We start from the raw sequence: 15,324 nt of genomic DNA, 5'->3' as shown, positions 1-15,324 counted from the left end.
AACAATGAATTCCAACTATCGATATTGAAATAACGTTTCTCGTTCACCTAATTTCATATCGCCGAATGTCAAAATACGACCCATGTTTAATTGCTGATGTCGAATCCATATTAACTTCCTCAATTGAGAACTCATTATTTAATAACTTGCGTCAATCAGATATTATAGTGGCATGTTTCTGATGATTTTGGTTAAAATTTAATTTTCATATTCAATGCTATACATATGAAAATTATAATTCTGATTCGTATCTCAATTTATTCAATCGTTACTGTGAACAGTCAGTCCGTTAATTCGAAAAATATATTCGTTCGAGAGCGTTCGATAGTGATAAAAAAATGTAAAAAAATAGCGTCTACCCAACTGCCGAATGCGAGGGAAAATTGGCAGTGAATATTGACCAAGCATCCTTCTATGTAACAAAATAATATTGTAACAAAACATACAATCTATAAACGTCTTCAATTTTAAAAAAAGCGTGATCGATTAAAAAGAAGAGATGAAAACAGAACACAAGGGTAGTTGAACAATTAATATTATCAATCCGAAAAAAGATGTAATATTTTAGGTAATCAAGGTTCTAAGTATTGGCTGTACAAGCGTTTTTCACTAGCACTTCCTTTGATCTTATTACTTTGCAATAAATAAACATTTTTGCGCCCATGTTTATTTACATTGGCATATAATTTAACTGTTTCGATTGTTGCTACTTGTAGGGGCTAGACTACATATTTTACACTGTTATTTCCGGGGTTATAGGCGACAGAGAGCAAGAAAACGTCAAAAAACATAAAAAATTGTGCCGACAAATGTTAGAAAAGTCACGTGACTACTCTAGCCCCTTAATACTGAATTCTTGATATTTTGTAAGAAATATCTCACAGTTCACGTTAAGATTTTTGTCTTCCATTTAAATATCATTTTTTTTTATATTAAAACGCGATACCCTGTTAAAAAGACAACCTTGGCCCACCAATACTCAGCCTTTACCACGCTCATTGATCAGCCGATGGACGGAACACGGAATCAAACACCTCGCGTAAACCTTCAGATTTGCATTTCCGGTTCGGAGTCGTCGTGGAACCAGTTCGAGCTTCTCTGGCTCTCGGTGACATTCAGCTGTCTCTCAATATATCGGCTCGATCTCGTGGTTGAACTTCCCTGTCTACGATCATCGAACGAGGCTAGAACCTCAAGACGATCGTTTCTCCTCACTACTCGGGGGGTAGTTTCCACGGAGCTGGTTCCTTCCTCTTCCGCCGTCCAGGGCGGGAGATCCAACATCCCCGAAGGTAAACCCCAGTGTTCGGTGAACTCCGAACCGCTTCTTGCCAAACTGGGCTGGCTCAGAGATCTCACCAAAGAGTCCGCACCCTCGAACGAGCTCAGACTAGTCAAGTCATCCCTGTCCACTCTGGCGAAGTCTCTCACCGTCATCTCAGACATGGACCTGACGTCCACTTCACTAGCGACTCCTGTACCCCTATGGCTGGAACCAAGTCTGCGTAGGCGGCTCGACTGACCCATCGCGGTGGCCGAATGGGACATTTGCAGTCGATGACTGTGAGCTCGAGAGCTTCCTCCGTCGCTCTCGTATTCGTACAGAGTGGGTAGGGAGGATCTCCTGGATCTGGTGTCCCACTCCGAGGACTTGGACCTCTTGTAACGCTGTCCATGATTCTTCCCGTGAGTCGAGGAGGAAGTGGAGCCCGCTTGCGTCGGGGGAGGACTCAAGATGCGGATGATCACGTCCCACTTGGCTGGCGGGAAGAGGTTCGTATATCTCGCGTCTTTCCGTATCAACTCGTAATCCTCCCTGACTACAGCCTCCGTTAAGAGGGTTCTCAAGGTACTGTCCGTAGTAATTATCTCCCTCCACTTGACTCGTTCTTCTTCAGAGAATTCAGAAGCGTAACGCGGGTCCAGAACACGGGACAGTCTACTGAACCAATCGGTGTCCGTTTCGTCCACGGAACGATGGGGTGGCGGCCTGCAAGGAATTTCGGCTCTGGCAGTGTAGGTAGGTTCGATATTGATATCTGGTTCTTCGTCGACTGGCCCCTCGACCTGGTTCCCAGTCGGTTCGTTCGTTATTGTCAGATTCGAGTTGGAACTAACATCGGAGAAATTCTCCCATTCGGGTGGCGGAGGCGGAATATTCTCCATTGGATAGTTCCTGATCGTTACGTCCCATTTCGGATCTGGTGGTGGTTTCGCCCGGTACTCAGTCACCTGACGGCGGTGCCGCTCGACGTCCTCTATAGTCTTCTTCTCCGTAACCGTCTTCAGGAACACGTCGTCCACCTCGTGCGTAATTATCTCTGGACGTCTCGGCGCGACGACTTGAGGCTCCACCAATGGTTCCGTCATCTCTTCCCGGAACAAACGATGCTCGCGATGCTGAACGGCTGTGTGGGTGGTAGTGACCGTGGGAACAATCGGTGGGGGCGGAGGAGGTGTCGGTGCCAGGATACTGGCCACTCTGTACTTGGCATGCGTGTGATCCGTCACCTCTGTCAAGGATCGAGTCTCCGTCAGCTCGGTATTTAACGAGGTCAAGGATCTGGGTCTTCGGATCTCGTGGTGTTGCAGAGGAGGCTGTTCGATAGGCGATGGCGACGGAATTCGTTCCTGAATAACGCTGGTACTTATGGTTTCTCTTTCAGCTTGTTTCCTCAAAATCCTGGAGTAAACTGGTGGCGTTTGCTGTCTGGAGATCGTCGACGTTGAAGGTGTCCCTCCTGGTGGCCCGTGAAGCTCAGGAACGTACGAGAAAGTAGTCATCCTGGCTGGTGGACTCTCGAGATTTCGGGTGAGGCTGGTTTCCTCTTTCTCTAAAATGGTGGTCAGGTTTCTTTCCAAAGCGATGCTTGCCACGTCGGATTCCGAGGGTAAAGGACTCGGCGGCGGAGGTGGAGCTCTTTTAACTCGCATTTGGACATCGAATTTAGGTTCGATCGGCGTCGCCATCATATGACGTGGAATCGCAGTTCTGGAAGCATTCGCCGCGGTTATGGACGATGTTTCTACTTCCGCTGCGACTGTTTCCGAATACAGAGAGCTTGAGGTTCGCATTTCCTGTCGTTGATGTGTTTCGTGGTGGATGAAGGCTTTGTTATCGTAGGAACCGGCCGAGGACACAGGTAATGACGGTTCTTCATCCACCTGTAAACAGAAACGCAGATTCTTTTCTTAATAATAGTAATCAGATTATTCTATCAATTGAAGTTAACCATTTTAGAAATGTCCCAGCAGTCGAATGATATTTATAATTCATATAATTCCTGTTTTAAAACGTATTTTCTGTAACCCTTTCCATAATTTACAATATAAACACATACATAAAATATGTTTCTTTAATTTCATGATATAATATTGATCATATAACATACATATGAGGTATAGCACTATCCTAAGCAATGCCCGTATCTGGACTAGCTTATATCATGCTAAATTGACGTGTGACAGACACGTAAAAACTAGTGACGTCCATGGAAAGTACACGTGTGCAAAAGAGGAAGATTTATTTTTAATGGATATTATTCTGTTCTGTACGCGTGCAACGTGTAATATTCATCATCGTCTTTACGTGCATCCGACATATTTTTATTTCTATTTGAAAAATTTATTTCAAATCGAAAGAATGTGGTCGACATAAATTGTAGTTGGACGAGAATCCACGTTTATGAAAACGTTCCATGTTTTGCAACTCGGAGCATAGAAATCGTAAATTCTGATCTATGTTGTAATAAATTGCGAATTTCTCAAAATCAATCTGGGTCATCGACAGAAACATTTCGACAAAAAACATTCTGATTACCAAATTCTTTTCCACATCAATTCACTTATGTTTGCAATTGGATAATATTCAATCACGATCTAAACTTATTATCAGAAAGAACGAAACTACTATTTTTAATAATATAAGAATAAGCATATTGTTGCATTCGACTTTTTAGACGTCGGAATGTATATTGAGTAATTTCATGGACAAAAGGAAAATCGGTTATGCAAATCTTATGGTAATTCGCATTTGAATACGACCGCCAGCAGCTATGTGTTTATGCACCTAATAAATTCAACAGTGAGCATGCGATTTGAAAATCACACGGCCAATGATCAACTTCAAATGTATCGAACGCTGGCGTACCATGTAACTTACCTCTGAGCTCTCGCTGGGATAATCGCTGGGCAACGAGTGGTCGATCATTAGGTTTGCATCGCTACCGGTGGTGGACGGCGGTGCGTGCAGAAGAGCATGAGCCCGGGGTATCTTCAGGCCCTCGAACATGGTGATATTACTAAGAGAGGACGTCGAGAGTTTCGTTATCTCTGAGCCCGAGCCACTTCCGAATGGATGCCGGTGGATCACGCGAACGTTTCTGCGTTTCAGACACATGTACGAGCAACCGAGGCCAAGCAACAGCAACGAGAGAAATAGTATAGCGCAGATGATCAACAGAATCTGGAAGCCCTTCAGCGGCGGTTCTGGCAACGGTGCAGGTGCCTGGGTAGCCAAACTGAAGGAAAATGAATCCTTTTTATATATGTTTATTAATAATTTATATTATTTTCTTTATTTATTAGATAACGTGACAATATGTCGCTTTTTTATTAAATATTATCTTTGAATAATTTTTCTTTTGCAGGAATCCAAATTTTATTTCCAGTAATTTACTCTTCTTTGAGAGCATCAATCTTTCAAGATACTGATGCCAGCAAAATCAGTTTATTAATTCAGAAGATTTTTCAGGATTGATATTTTGTGAAAAATTTAAAATATGTTCAGCAATATCAGTTTTTCCTGTTATGCAGTTCCGGATTAATTTTACTCTACCGTTCGTAGAGAAATAAGAAGGGAATGTAACATTTTTTTGTACGGATGATAGAAACTCACATGCTGGCGGGAGGTGCTGGTGGTGCAGGTGCCACGGGCGGCGGGTATCGGCAGACTATCGTGATAACTTCGTCCCCGTCCATTTCGAGACCAGGGTGGAAGCGAACTACAACGTTGTTTGTGAACACGCGTTGAGGATCCTGCCTCGTTCCGCATCCTAGAATATCAATCGACATTAAATATTTCCCGAACTCCGTTACATCAGAATGCAAATGCACCGTGTTTAATTTCGATCACGAGCACGTACCGCTTTCCAGAAATGTTTAATCATACTGTAAATCGTTTAGGGCATGTTTCAACCTAATATTTACTACGTTAATAATTTACGAAAAGCTTTTACTGAAATTATTCATAAATTAAAATCATTTCGATAATTAATTTCAATTAAATGTCGAAGTATAATCATAAATGAAATTTATATAGATAATTCATTTTATTAATGATTAAAAATTTCTCGAGATGGAAGAGGTTTGTGATAAACAAGGTCTTCTTAAGACACTGGATGTAGAATATGAGAAAAGGAACATAGATTTTCTCATAGTTCATGAGGAAATTGAGATGACTATGTTTCTTGCAAATAAGAATAATACAAACACTGTTTACCCTACTTATGAACACACAGGTGATTGTTTAGATAAGAATAGAATCATAACTATTACAGATAATTATCAACTACATTATTTATCTTGATTTCAATGAAACAAAATAATTAAAGATTTTTCAAAGTTAGTGGAAAACAAAAAACAATACGATTTTGACTAAGTTTCTTACAAATTTGAAAAGGATAAGATATCAGTTTATATCAGAATTCAAATCATATTACTACATGATTGAAGAGAAAGGATACCGTTGAAGAAGGACTTCCAACAAACTAAATAGAAAATTCTTCAGGTTCTATCGTCGTAACTTTCAACGCGACATTCGAGCCTTAGTATCGCGTTCATAAAAGCTCGGTGATTCCTCCAAGTACAGAGTGCACCGGTTGCTTGCGTGTCTTTGACCAATTCTCAAACTCAGCAAGACAGAAAAAGTAAAATAAAGGAATGCGTAAACGGAGGTGAAACCTTTTAGTGGTAGTTCCAACTTGGCGCTAGTCGATCCGCGTCCTTTAAATATGCACGCGCTGTTGCGATCAAAGTCGGCGTAAGCGACCCCGTAGAATGGTTCCTCAAACTTCAGCTCGACTTGCATGCTACCCTGGCTGCAGTTCAGATACGCCTTGGTGCGATTCAAAAATATCATCGACGAGATGTCGTCCAGTTTGGTAACCTTCCCGTTTAACACGGTGCTCGGCGGCAGACCCGGCTGATACTCGATGCTGTTGCCCTGCGACGCGTAGTTGCTCTGCGACAGCACCACCGGAAGTGCTGTCCAGATCACGGCCAGCAACCATGGCAGCATCTAAAAAAGATCAACGACACTCCTTTAGATACAAGCCATGCATACAAACATGTAGGGTAGTTCCCAGACACACATGGCGGGACATGGCAAATCTACCATTTCAACGATAGGCCATTTGTTTCTTCTTTTTTAGTGCACGTACGTTCGGACGTGAAAAACACAGAATGAATGAGGCATGAGTGACGAACATCGAATTAGAAATTCCACCCACGAACGTAACAACCCGATCCGACATTAAAGTTCGCGATACAATACAACAGCTTAGGACTCGAAGCAAGATATAGCACTAGGCAACGGTCACATAATGTTACGTTTATTACTTTTAGGTCCATTCACGTTTATTTGCCAAGGTTTTTATTATTTCGTGGAAAACCCATTGGAGCTTCCATTTGCGAGAAACCAAGAGAAAGAAACTAAAAGATAGAAATAACCATGATTAAAAATAAAATATAATATAATAAAATATGCAGCACATAAGAACAATTATTTATATATTTATTACAAAGTCTTGAAGAAATAAAGTTGAATCAGTTTAATAATCCATATAATAATAAGTCATATAAAATTTATTTTAATAAAAGCAACAAATACCCAATGGGATATCTTGTTTGAATTTCTTACTTGTTAACTTTACGTAGTCATCCTGCTTTTAAAAAATACATTTCAATACAAATTCGATTTTCATTCAAATTTTCCACCTAATTAAAGTTTTCATTGAAATCAGGAAGTAACAGTTTCTTGAAAAGCAACTACAACTATGCATAGTGTATCGATCGGGAAGAATCTAATTTGCCTACAAAGCGGACCACGTGTTGCTTGCATTTGCTATGTAACGCTGGATTATTCACGGATGCTATAATAGTTCTTGTCCTGTGTACTGCACATAAATAGTCTCCGATGCAACATAAACAGCGATGTTCTTAGTTAGACGATGCAACGTAAGTATAATCGCGTGATTCACTGCTATCGTCACTGAAACTGAATTTACCTTGCCACGTGCAGTCGTTATAGCTACTATTTCCTGTCCACGAATGATGGAATCGAATGACGAATAGCAAAAACGGAATAATATTTAAAGTTTACTCATTTGCCATTGATTAATTAAAGGATGACTAACTGCCTCAGCGATTTTCCCTGCAACGATATTCAATTTAATGAATCAATACTGCATTGATTATTTGGTTTGATTTTTGCTCCAAAGATCCTTATATGGCGTCCTGATTCTATGCTACAACCAGCATTTCTGATACGAGCTTGTCCCTCGTCAAAATCGTTTCACTCTCCAAAGAATATTCAGATTTTTAAATGAAATCAAGCGTAGCAGAAATCGCGTTCGGGTTAATTCGATCCCAAGTTTCAGAAGAGGAATCTGCGAGGCCAGAATCGGGAAGGATTGCATGAGAGAATCGCATCGCGTTCTTTGCCGCGCCCGCGCTGCAGCCTCGTCCGGCAAGTAAATTCTATCGTATCCCTCTGGCTGTAACCGCGGAATACTAATGCGTGAAAAATTCCAGGAAATTTCGTCTCGCATCGCGCTTTCTTTGAATCCCTCTTACGACACACGTGCACTGACTCAGAACGCGTAATGCATCGGCCTCTGAATCATTAACAACATTAATGTTTAATATTCTAGTATCCTTGTAAGTGTTCTATGAATTACATGATCTATTTTGATTCTGAACAACTCCTTTTCTACATGTACCCATCGCCCGCTTTTACTTTTCAACGTGTTCGCAAAAATATATGTAATTAATACAGAGTGCACGACTTTTCTCTGGAGGATGTGAAGCAGGGTGAAAAGTTCATCTTCCATTTTTTCCTCCAATCTCTATTAATAGACTGCGAATCTTTATGTAAAATAAACAATTTGTAATGTCAATGTATAAAATGAAATCAAAATACGAATTTCTTTTGTATTTTAAAAATCATAATATGTATTTTACTTTTTATATTTTCTGTATCCTTGGACATGGAATCATGAATTTCTTTTGTATTTTAAAAATCATAATATGTATTTTACTTTTTATATTTTCTGTATCCTTGGACATGGAATCAATTTTTTATATTTTCTGTATGTACTATTTTTCTCTAAATGCATAAAATCCGCCGTGTACCTATTAACAAAGCTATTAACGAAAAAGTGACCCAAATTGCGTGTCACCCAGAATGGTCATTCAGTGCCGTGCATTAGCGCGGAACCAATAATTGAAGACAATATAATAAATACACTCAGTAATGAATGTTACTATTACATGTGAGTTATGTTTTTGTCAAACCCAAGTTCTAAAGCAACATATTCTGGTTTTGCTTTGATATCTACGAGCATATGGGCGATGAACAAAAATCGACATACTGAAAATAAACAAACCAATAGTGATAGATGTGAGCTTTTTAATATAGCTATCGACAGTTGGGCTACGATAATCTGTTCATACATGGTCGAAATTCGTAATTTCACAGTGCCGTGTCCAAAACTTGCATATTAACATGTACATGTAGTGTTATTACATATTGTTCTGTTTCATGATTTACGAGATGTGAAGTAACAAGTTTCCCAGAATTCCGCGTTTCTAGTTCGTTTTTCATGAGGGTCACGGGCAACGGTGAACGTTTCATCAGCGAAACGAACGATTCCTGGCGAACGACGATCATTAAACGATCCTTCCGCGTTGCGTTCCCAAGCGAAATGAAAGTCGGAGGTTCGTGTCGTGTCAGAGACGACGACGGACCGCGCACTTTATAATGGAAATGTTGCGCAATGACCATCCCCGACACTTCCTGACGTCCTGAACTAACTAAAACCCTCTGGCAGCTCGCGTCGCGTGATGCTGGCCCGCGAAGGAAAGTTCTGGCACGGTCCGATGCACTCGCACCGTTACACGCCATACCTACCGATGTTTCCTCTGCTTCATGTACGTGGCATCACTAACGAGCATTAGCGTATGAACGTTTCACCTATGTATCTTCTGCTTTTTTGTGATCAAATGATACACTCGCCGTGGTTCTGTCGATTCTATCTCAAGGAACACAAGCGTACGAGTGATAAATTAAAAAAAAAATAAAAACCGGCTACGTTAAAGTATAAACAAGAGAATATCTCAAACATTTCGCGTATTAACATTTTTCTCCGATTACATCTTAGAACATATACTACTGGAGGCAGTTTCTGTATGTATCGAAAGCATAGACAAACCCGTAAGAGGCGAGAGATATACAATAATTTGTCTAGAATCTACATGCTGTCTTTTTCTCCCAACACGGGATTAACCACGCTCTTTCTTCTTCAAATCGCTTACTGACAAGTGAGAAATAGTTTTGTAGGCAATACTGTGGCTATGTGAGAGAGATAGCATGTAGCTAAACGTTTCTACCTCGTTTTCATCTTTAACGCTTGAGAAACTGTCTGTCATAGTATACATATGTCCCAAGGACTGTGTATATCTTCCGCCACTTTTCTTTTTTCAAAGTCTAATGCGGTCTAAAACACTCTCGTGACAGAGACAAGAAATCTATCGGCACTTGTTGAGTTGTACAGCTTAAGACAATGATTCGCAATTATTGATATAATATCAATTATTATTGTACTAGATTCCTTTATGAGGACAAGACTTTTAATCCGTTATTATTATTTTGTCTCTTTTGTCGATACTGTTATTTTAAACAGATGTCGCGAATTCAACCAGTGGCTATTCAGTATCGTATACTACCGAGTTTATGCTATCACTCCTCGCTCATGCCGAAACGTTGATTCATGTGAGTCGTGGATAATAATAATGAATGTCTCATCATGTACTCATTGATGTCACATTGTGTACACAACCTTAAGGATGATTCTTCGATATATCACTATTTATAAGTCAACGTGACAAGAGAATATTTGAAAATATAAAATGACAAGACATTTTTATTTGTTCGAGATTGGATCAACTTACGTTTATCGTTTTAGCTGCGTAAATATTTCAAATCTCCCTTGTCCAGTCCTGCCTCGCTACGATAATCGCATGCCTGTAATCTGAAAAAGCAAATGAAACGAATTATCTAAGGGATTAAATTTCTTGATGCCATTAATATACTTGACATGTACTATTAATTATTTACCGGTTACGAATACTTAAAATTACATGTTCCATTCGTTACTTTACACATGTTTATCTAAACGTACTTGTGTAATTTGTTTTAATAGAATTTTCATAAAATTTTAAATAATAATAGTAATATAAGGTTACATCCATTCAATTAATGGTTTAAGATTTGTAAAGCGGTCATCATAATATTACATTATTCTTAACGGTAATATCGTGCATGTTTATGCCAATTACGGCTCGTAATTGGTGTCTTCATTAATTATTATACGTAGACGATTTTCCATGCGGTAACGTGGGCGTGGAATACTTATTTATGAGAGTGCAAGTATGTACAAATACATAAGTATACTACAGTATGAGGATACGTTCATGTAACTATGTAACGCCTTTTTCTTCCGATCGCGTGATCTCGGGATTCTTTGTTATTAGATATCTAGAATACGTTTCACGTGAACGAAGGACTTTGAATTGCACTAATGAATATAAGAATATAGAAATAGTTAACAATTTTGTAGACTGTCCTGTTTACTCGAATCATGCAACAGTTTTTTACTTTTCAGTAAATAACATTTGACTAAATACGAATAGCAGAAGCTATGTTTAAGCCCCCCAACTGTCGTTCTTATGTCTAATTAGAGGATTATTGGTACGAGGATTGATTAGTCTAGGGTTCATTGTTCTTCCTTTAATCGTGGATCGTTCGATGATTTAGCAAGATGAAGAATGACGCGGTATCGACCTCGACTATTTCCTGTCTCATGAACGTGTATAATATATATACATATAAGTAATTACGCTCTCTTCTCGCGAAGACCTCGACCGATTCTTTCAGCTCGACGTAACGTGGCGTGATCGTAGTCTGTGATAATAACTATTCTGTACCATTGATAATAGAAAAGCAGGTGTGAAACTAGCAAACGAAGGAATTCATTCAATGTTCAAGTAAAAGATACTTGATAGTTTGTAAAAATGAAATACAAGTCAAACACACTATTACGTTTCTATTTATTAGTCAAAATTATTGCAATTTCGTATGCACACGTTATTAAGATACAACGTATAATATAATTGTAACGATTACGTAATTATAAAATTAATCAGAATTTAAATAGTGAAAGTCAGTTGAGGATGCTTGGAGAAGGAAATATTCGATGAAAGTAAAACTGAAATTTCTGAAATGGAATTTATGTTCCTTCTAGTACGAAAAGGATGAGTTGGGAACAATCGAAAAGAATGTCGCATCGTTCAAAAATCTAAAGTTCTAACCGAGTTTTGTAGTGGTAGAGAGAAGGCGTTAGGCCGTTCCATTTTCTAAACTTTCAAGGTTTCGTGCAGAATACATTTGCACTGTTACTTCGCCAGAACATTGAGTGCAAGAGACACTACTTCATTCGCAACTTAACATTTGCACATTCATTACACTGTAGTCACTAATTAACGTTTAAATATTATGTAATAGTAAGTGTCGATATAATAAGTAATGTTCACTCATACATGCATCATATAAATTTTCAAGTTAACTCTTTAACTTATATTTAACTGGCCAGTATAAATTCGTTTTGTCGGTCACGTTCTAACTTAATCAGATTCAAGATTGTCCCTTCGATTCTAAATACTACATGCACCTTTCATGTAGAATTCAAGAAATAAATTCGTTTGCACATGTTTGTCACAGATTTATGTTATGATGGATCTTCACTTGCTATAAGATATTAATATACTACAATGCTTAAAGAGTGAAATAAGTTCCTCTTATATTATAAATAATGTGTTCATAATTTTCATAAAAAGCTGCACCCTTGTCAACGAGCAAAGCTTCCCTATCCTATTTTTGAAATATTATACAATCACGTCGAACAGTATTTCAGATTGCTACCTACTCTGTTTCTATTCCTCCCGTTCTATAAATCTCGCGATTTCTGTCCTAATTTTGACGAGGTAGAAAAAGTAGGTTGAAGGACAACGCGAATGTGGTATGAATGCGCGTACACGGAAAATGCTTGAAATACTTTTCAGAGATTGATAAGAGAAAGGGAAATGTAGGGGAAGCGAAGCTTATGAGAATTTTTGAAGAACATTTTGTAGAGGTACAAGGTTTATTACTTCCGTTTTGATGTTACCAAGTAGCTGTGTTTCATATTTCACCGTAGGGATACCTACGTGCAATATAAAAAATGAACGTGTTCCTAGTAATTGTTCACATTTATGCGTCGTTTTATTGTTTGAGAAATAGTCTACTTTTGCGAACGTATTGTTTAATTTTTCAATGTTTCATGCAGTTGGACCTAAATTCCACGTGATGCAAATTGCAAACGGTATGTAAAAGGCATTTCATAAACTTAATATATAAAAAGTATTTAATAAGTATCATATTTTAAATAACTGTCGACTACGTCGTTTTAATTAAAAGGTTGTAAAAGGAAATAATAGAAAGGAAATATGAAATGTTTTCTCTTTATCACTTTAACAAGACTTCTATACAAAGGGAATACGAAGGATTCAACTGCGGTTCCTGTAATAGAATCATATACTATAAATGGTCTTAACTGCCGTATTTCTCCAAGTAGTTAAGATCGCATTGCTTCTTTGTTCAGTAACCATTGATTTACAAGTCCAGATCACGGGATGCTTAAACGAAGTCAGAAAACGAAATAATGAACGTAGCAACATCAGTGTTTCTAATTGTAAAAAAACTAATCAGTGATAGCTTATTGCAATTTCTTTATTTTTTTTAGACAAATTGATGTATTCAAATTGTCAACTCAAATTCTTGGTGAAGAATGTAACACATTTTACTAATAATTAATTTATGCTGCTGGTAGGAGACATATTTCCAATTATTGTTCTTTAATATTATTCATTCCAAAGAATCACAGCGTGTAAACAATTTGACTAACAAGACGATGATTCTCAGCAAGAGGACCAGGCTGCAGAAGATCGAAATGTAAGATTCGATATCTTGAATGCGTTCATGAAATATCTGTAACGTTTAGAAACGTTTTGAGCAGATGTGTATTTCGATAAAATTTCAAGAATCAAACGTGGAACAGGAATGACTCTGTAAAAGAAGCTGAATAAAATCGCATAAAGTAAAGCATATTCCAATCGATACGTGGATCAGCAAGGGCACGAGCGCATGCACGAGCCGCGGCGTTTCGCGTGTGCGTGCCCAGTGAAAGTTAAGTAGAGTGTTTGCGCAACGATGGCGACGACGACGTTGTCTCCTTCGGATACTGGTTCGACTTTAAAGGCTCGATTGCCCGGTCTCCTAGCTAGACTTTCAACTGGGACCAGCCGTTCCGTTAACGTCACTCTTGTTACACGCTCGTCACCTTCGTTTCTTACTCTTCTTTTTTTGCCACCGGAATCGATGGTTTCCCGGGATCCGTTTCCTGTCCGCTCTGCGTATCATTACGGAACGGCTTCGCGTGTTACTACGGTATTCGTAACGGCGGCGGCCGAGATGTGGTTTGAGAAAAAATAAAGAAACTTTAAGAATGTTTACAGATATTGAATATCAGTTAGATCCGCCAATTTTTATTATTTACACGCTGTTTTCCAACTATACCTAAATAATACATGTGGAAAATCAAGTTTTCTTTAAATATAAAATAACTAAAATGATTAATTTGACAATACGTTATATAAATGCAATAAAATGAGAAAAAGACTTGTATAGCTAGAAGAGAAAAATTAATGGTAACTGTACAAAACATTTATTATTCTAAATCACGTTGTTTATTAATATTTAATGAAATTTCAAATAGCGGAAGATTAAGGTCGAGTTAAATCGTCAGGGCATGACTTTTATAATTTAATCATCTCGAATAGTTGTAACAAAATAAGAACTGCGTAACTGGTAATTCAGGATAAACAAGTTGCAACTTTATAGAACGTTTAGAGCATGTTGAACATGGAACATTGAAGATATGAAATATCGTGGCAACCAGGGTAACTCTGTTGATATTTTAAGTATTACAGCTAGTATAGAATACGAAACTATGAATCCTCAGAATTATTATTTATAGTGTTCTATATTAAGACGATTCTTATTAACACATTTATAATCGATTGTGTTTTAATTTATTTGTGGTTTAATATCGCGGTACTTTCCATAGCAAACGTTAAATCGAAAAGAAACTGGACAGTAACTCAAACTGGAGGTCACAGTGAATGTTTTACGTATTGCAAGAGAGAGAGAAACTTACCACACGCATTCAAAAACCGGATTTTAATCACTTCCATAATAAATACGAACCCACATTCATTATTAATTATTTATGAATAGCTATAGATATCAATAAGAATTACTGGCGAAACTAAAGAATGTTTAGAAAAGTAATTTGCTTAAGAATATTGATAATAATTAAATTGAATTTATATTTATACCTTGTTCGCGAAGTAGGACACCGCATAAAATGACGATGTCCCGGTGAGAATTATCTTATGTAATTTACTTATATAATAAGGTTACTGCACGGAGAAATTTCTCAAGTTTGAGTACACGCACGAGCGCAGCATGCCAGCAAAATACGTTTCGAGTATTAAGTATTACATTTCAAGTACGGACGCGTTTAAAACAACTAGCGTGCCACTTTCATTTATGTTTTGTTCCATTAAAAGAGTTAGACAGGAAATTGTTCGATTTACATTCTGAGAAGATCGTTTAAGATTACTGTCACGGTACGAACGTGAGACAATCTTCCTTCATGCATGCTATAAGCATTCTCTGCTATAAGTAATTAAGTAGTTATGAGTTTGGACAATTACATCGTCCAGTGACAGGATACACGGACCTGTGTTGGATACTAATAGTTTTTTTCTTTTCTATAAACGAATTCACAAAAATGTACTCCTCTCATTTATAATGAAGAATGTAATACGTCTGGTTTAAAAATATTTTTGTAAACTTTTAAGTCTATATCTTATTTCTATTCACTA

General features: G+C 38.0%; 1 protein-coding gene across 1 annotated transcript in view; it reads right to left on the bottom strand.

Moving 5' to 3' along the window:
- Nucleotides 1-241: 241 nt before the first annotated feature.
- The window catches only part of pot (zona pellucida domain protein papillote), a 20,702-nt gene continuing 5,619 nt past the window's right edge, over nt 242-15,324 (bottom strand). The window contains exons 2-6 of the mRNA XM_018037274.2: nt 10,231-10,310; nt 5,962-6,298; nt 4,898-5,054; nt 4,163-4,520; nt 242-3,165 (exon numbers count right to left, since the gene is read on the bottom strand). Coding sequence (XP_017892763.1) covers nt 1,048-3,165; nt 4,163-4,520; nt 4,898-5,054; nt 5,962-6,298 — 2,970 coding nt within the window. The 5' untranslated portion in view covers nt 10,231-10,310 and the 3' untranslated portion in view covers nt 242-1,047. The remainder of the gene's footprint in view (nt 3,166-4,162; nt 4,521-4,897; nt 5,055-5,961; nt 6,299-10,230; nt 10,311-15,324) is intronic.

This window comes from Ceratina calcarata, unplaced genomic scaffold, assembly GCF_001652005.2.
Source record: "Ceratina calcarata isolate Rehan_Ccalc_2016 unplaced genomic scaffold, ASM165200v1 scaffold162, whole genome shotgun sequence".
NCBI lineage: Eukaryota > Metazoa > Arthropoda > Insecta > Hymenoptera > Apidae > Ceratina > Ceratina calcarata.
Note: the sequence above shows the minus strand (reverse complement) of the source record. Positions and strands in the feature narration are given on the sequence as shown.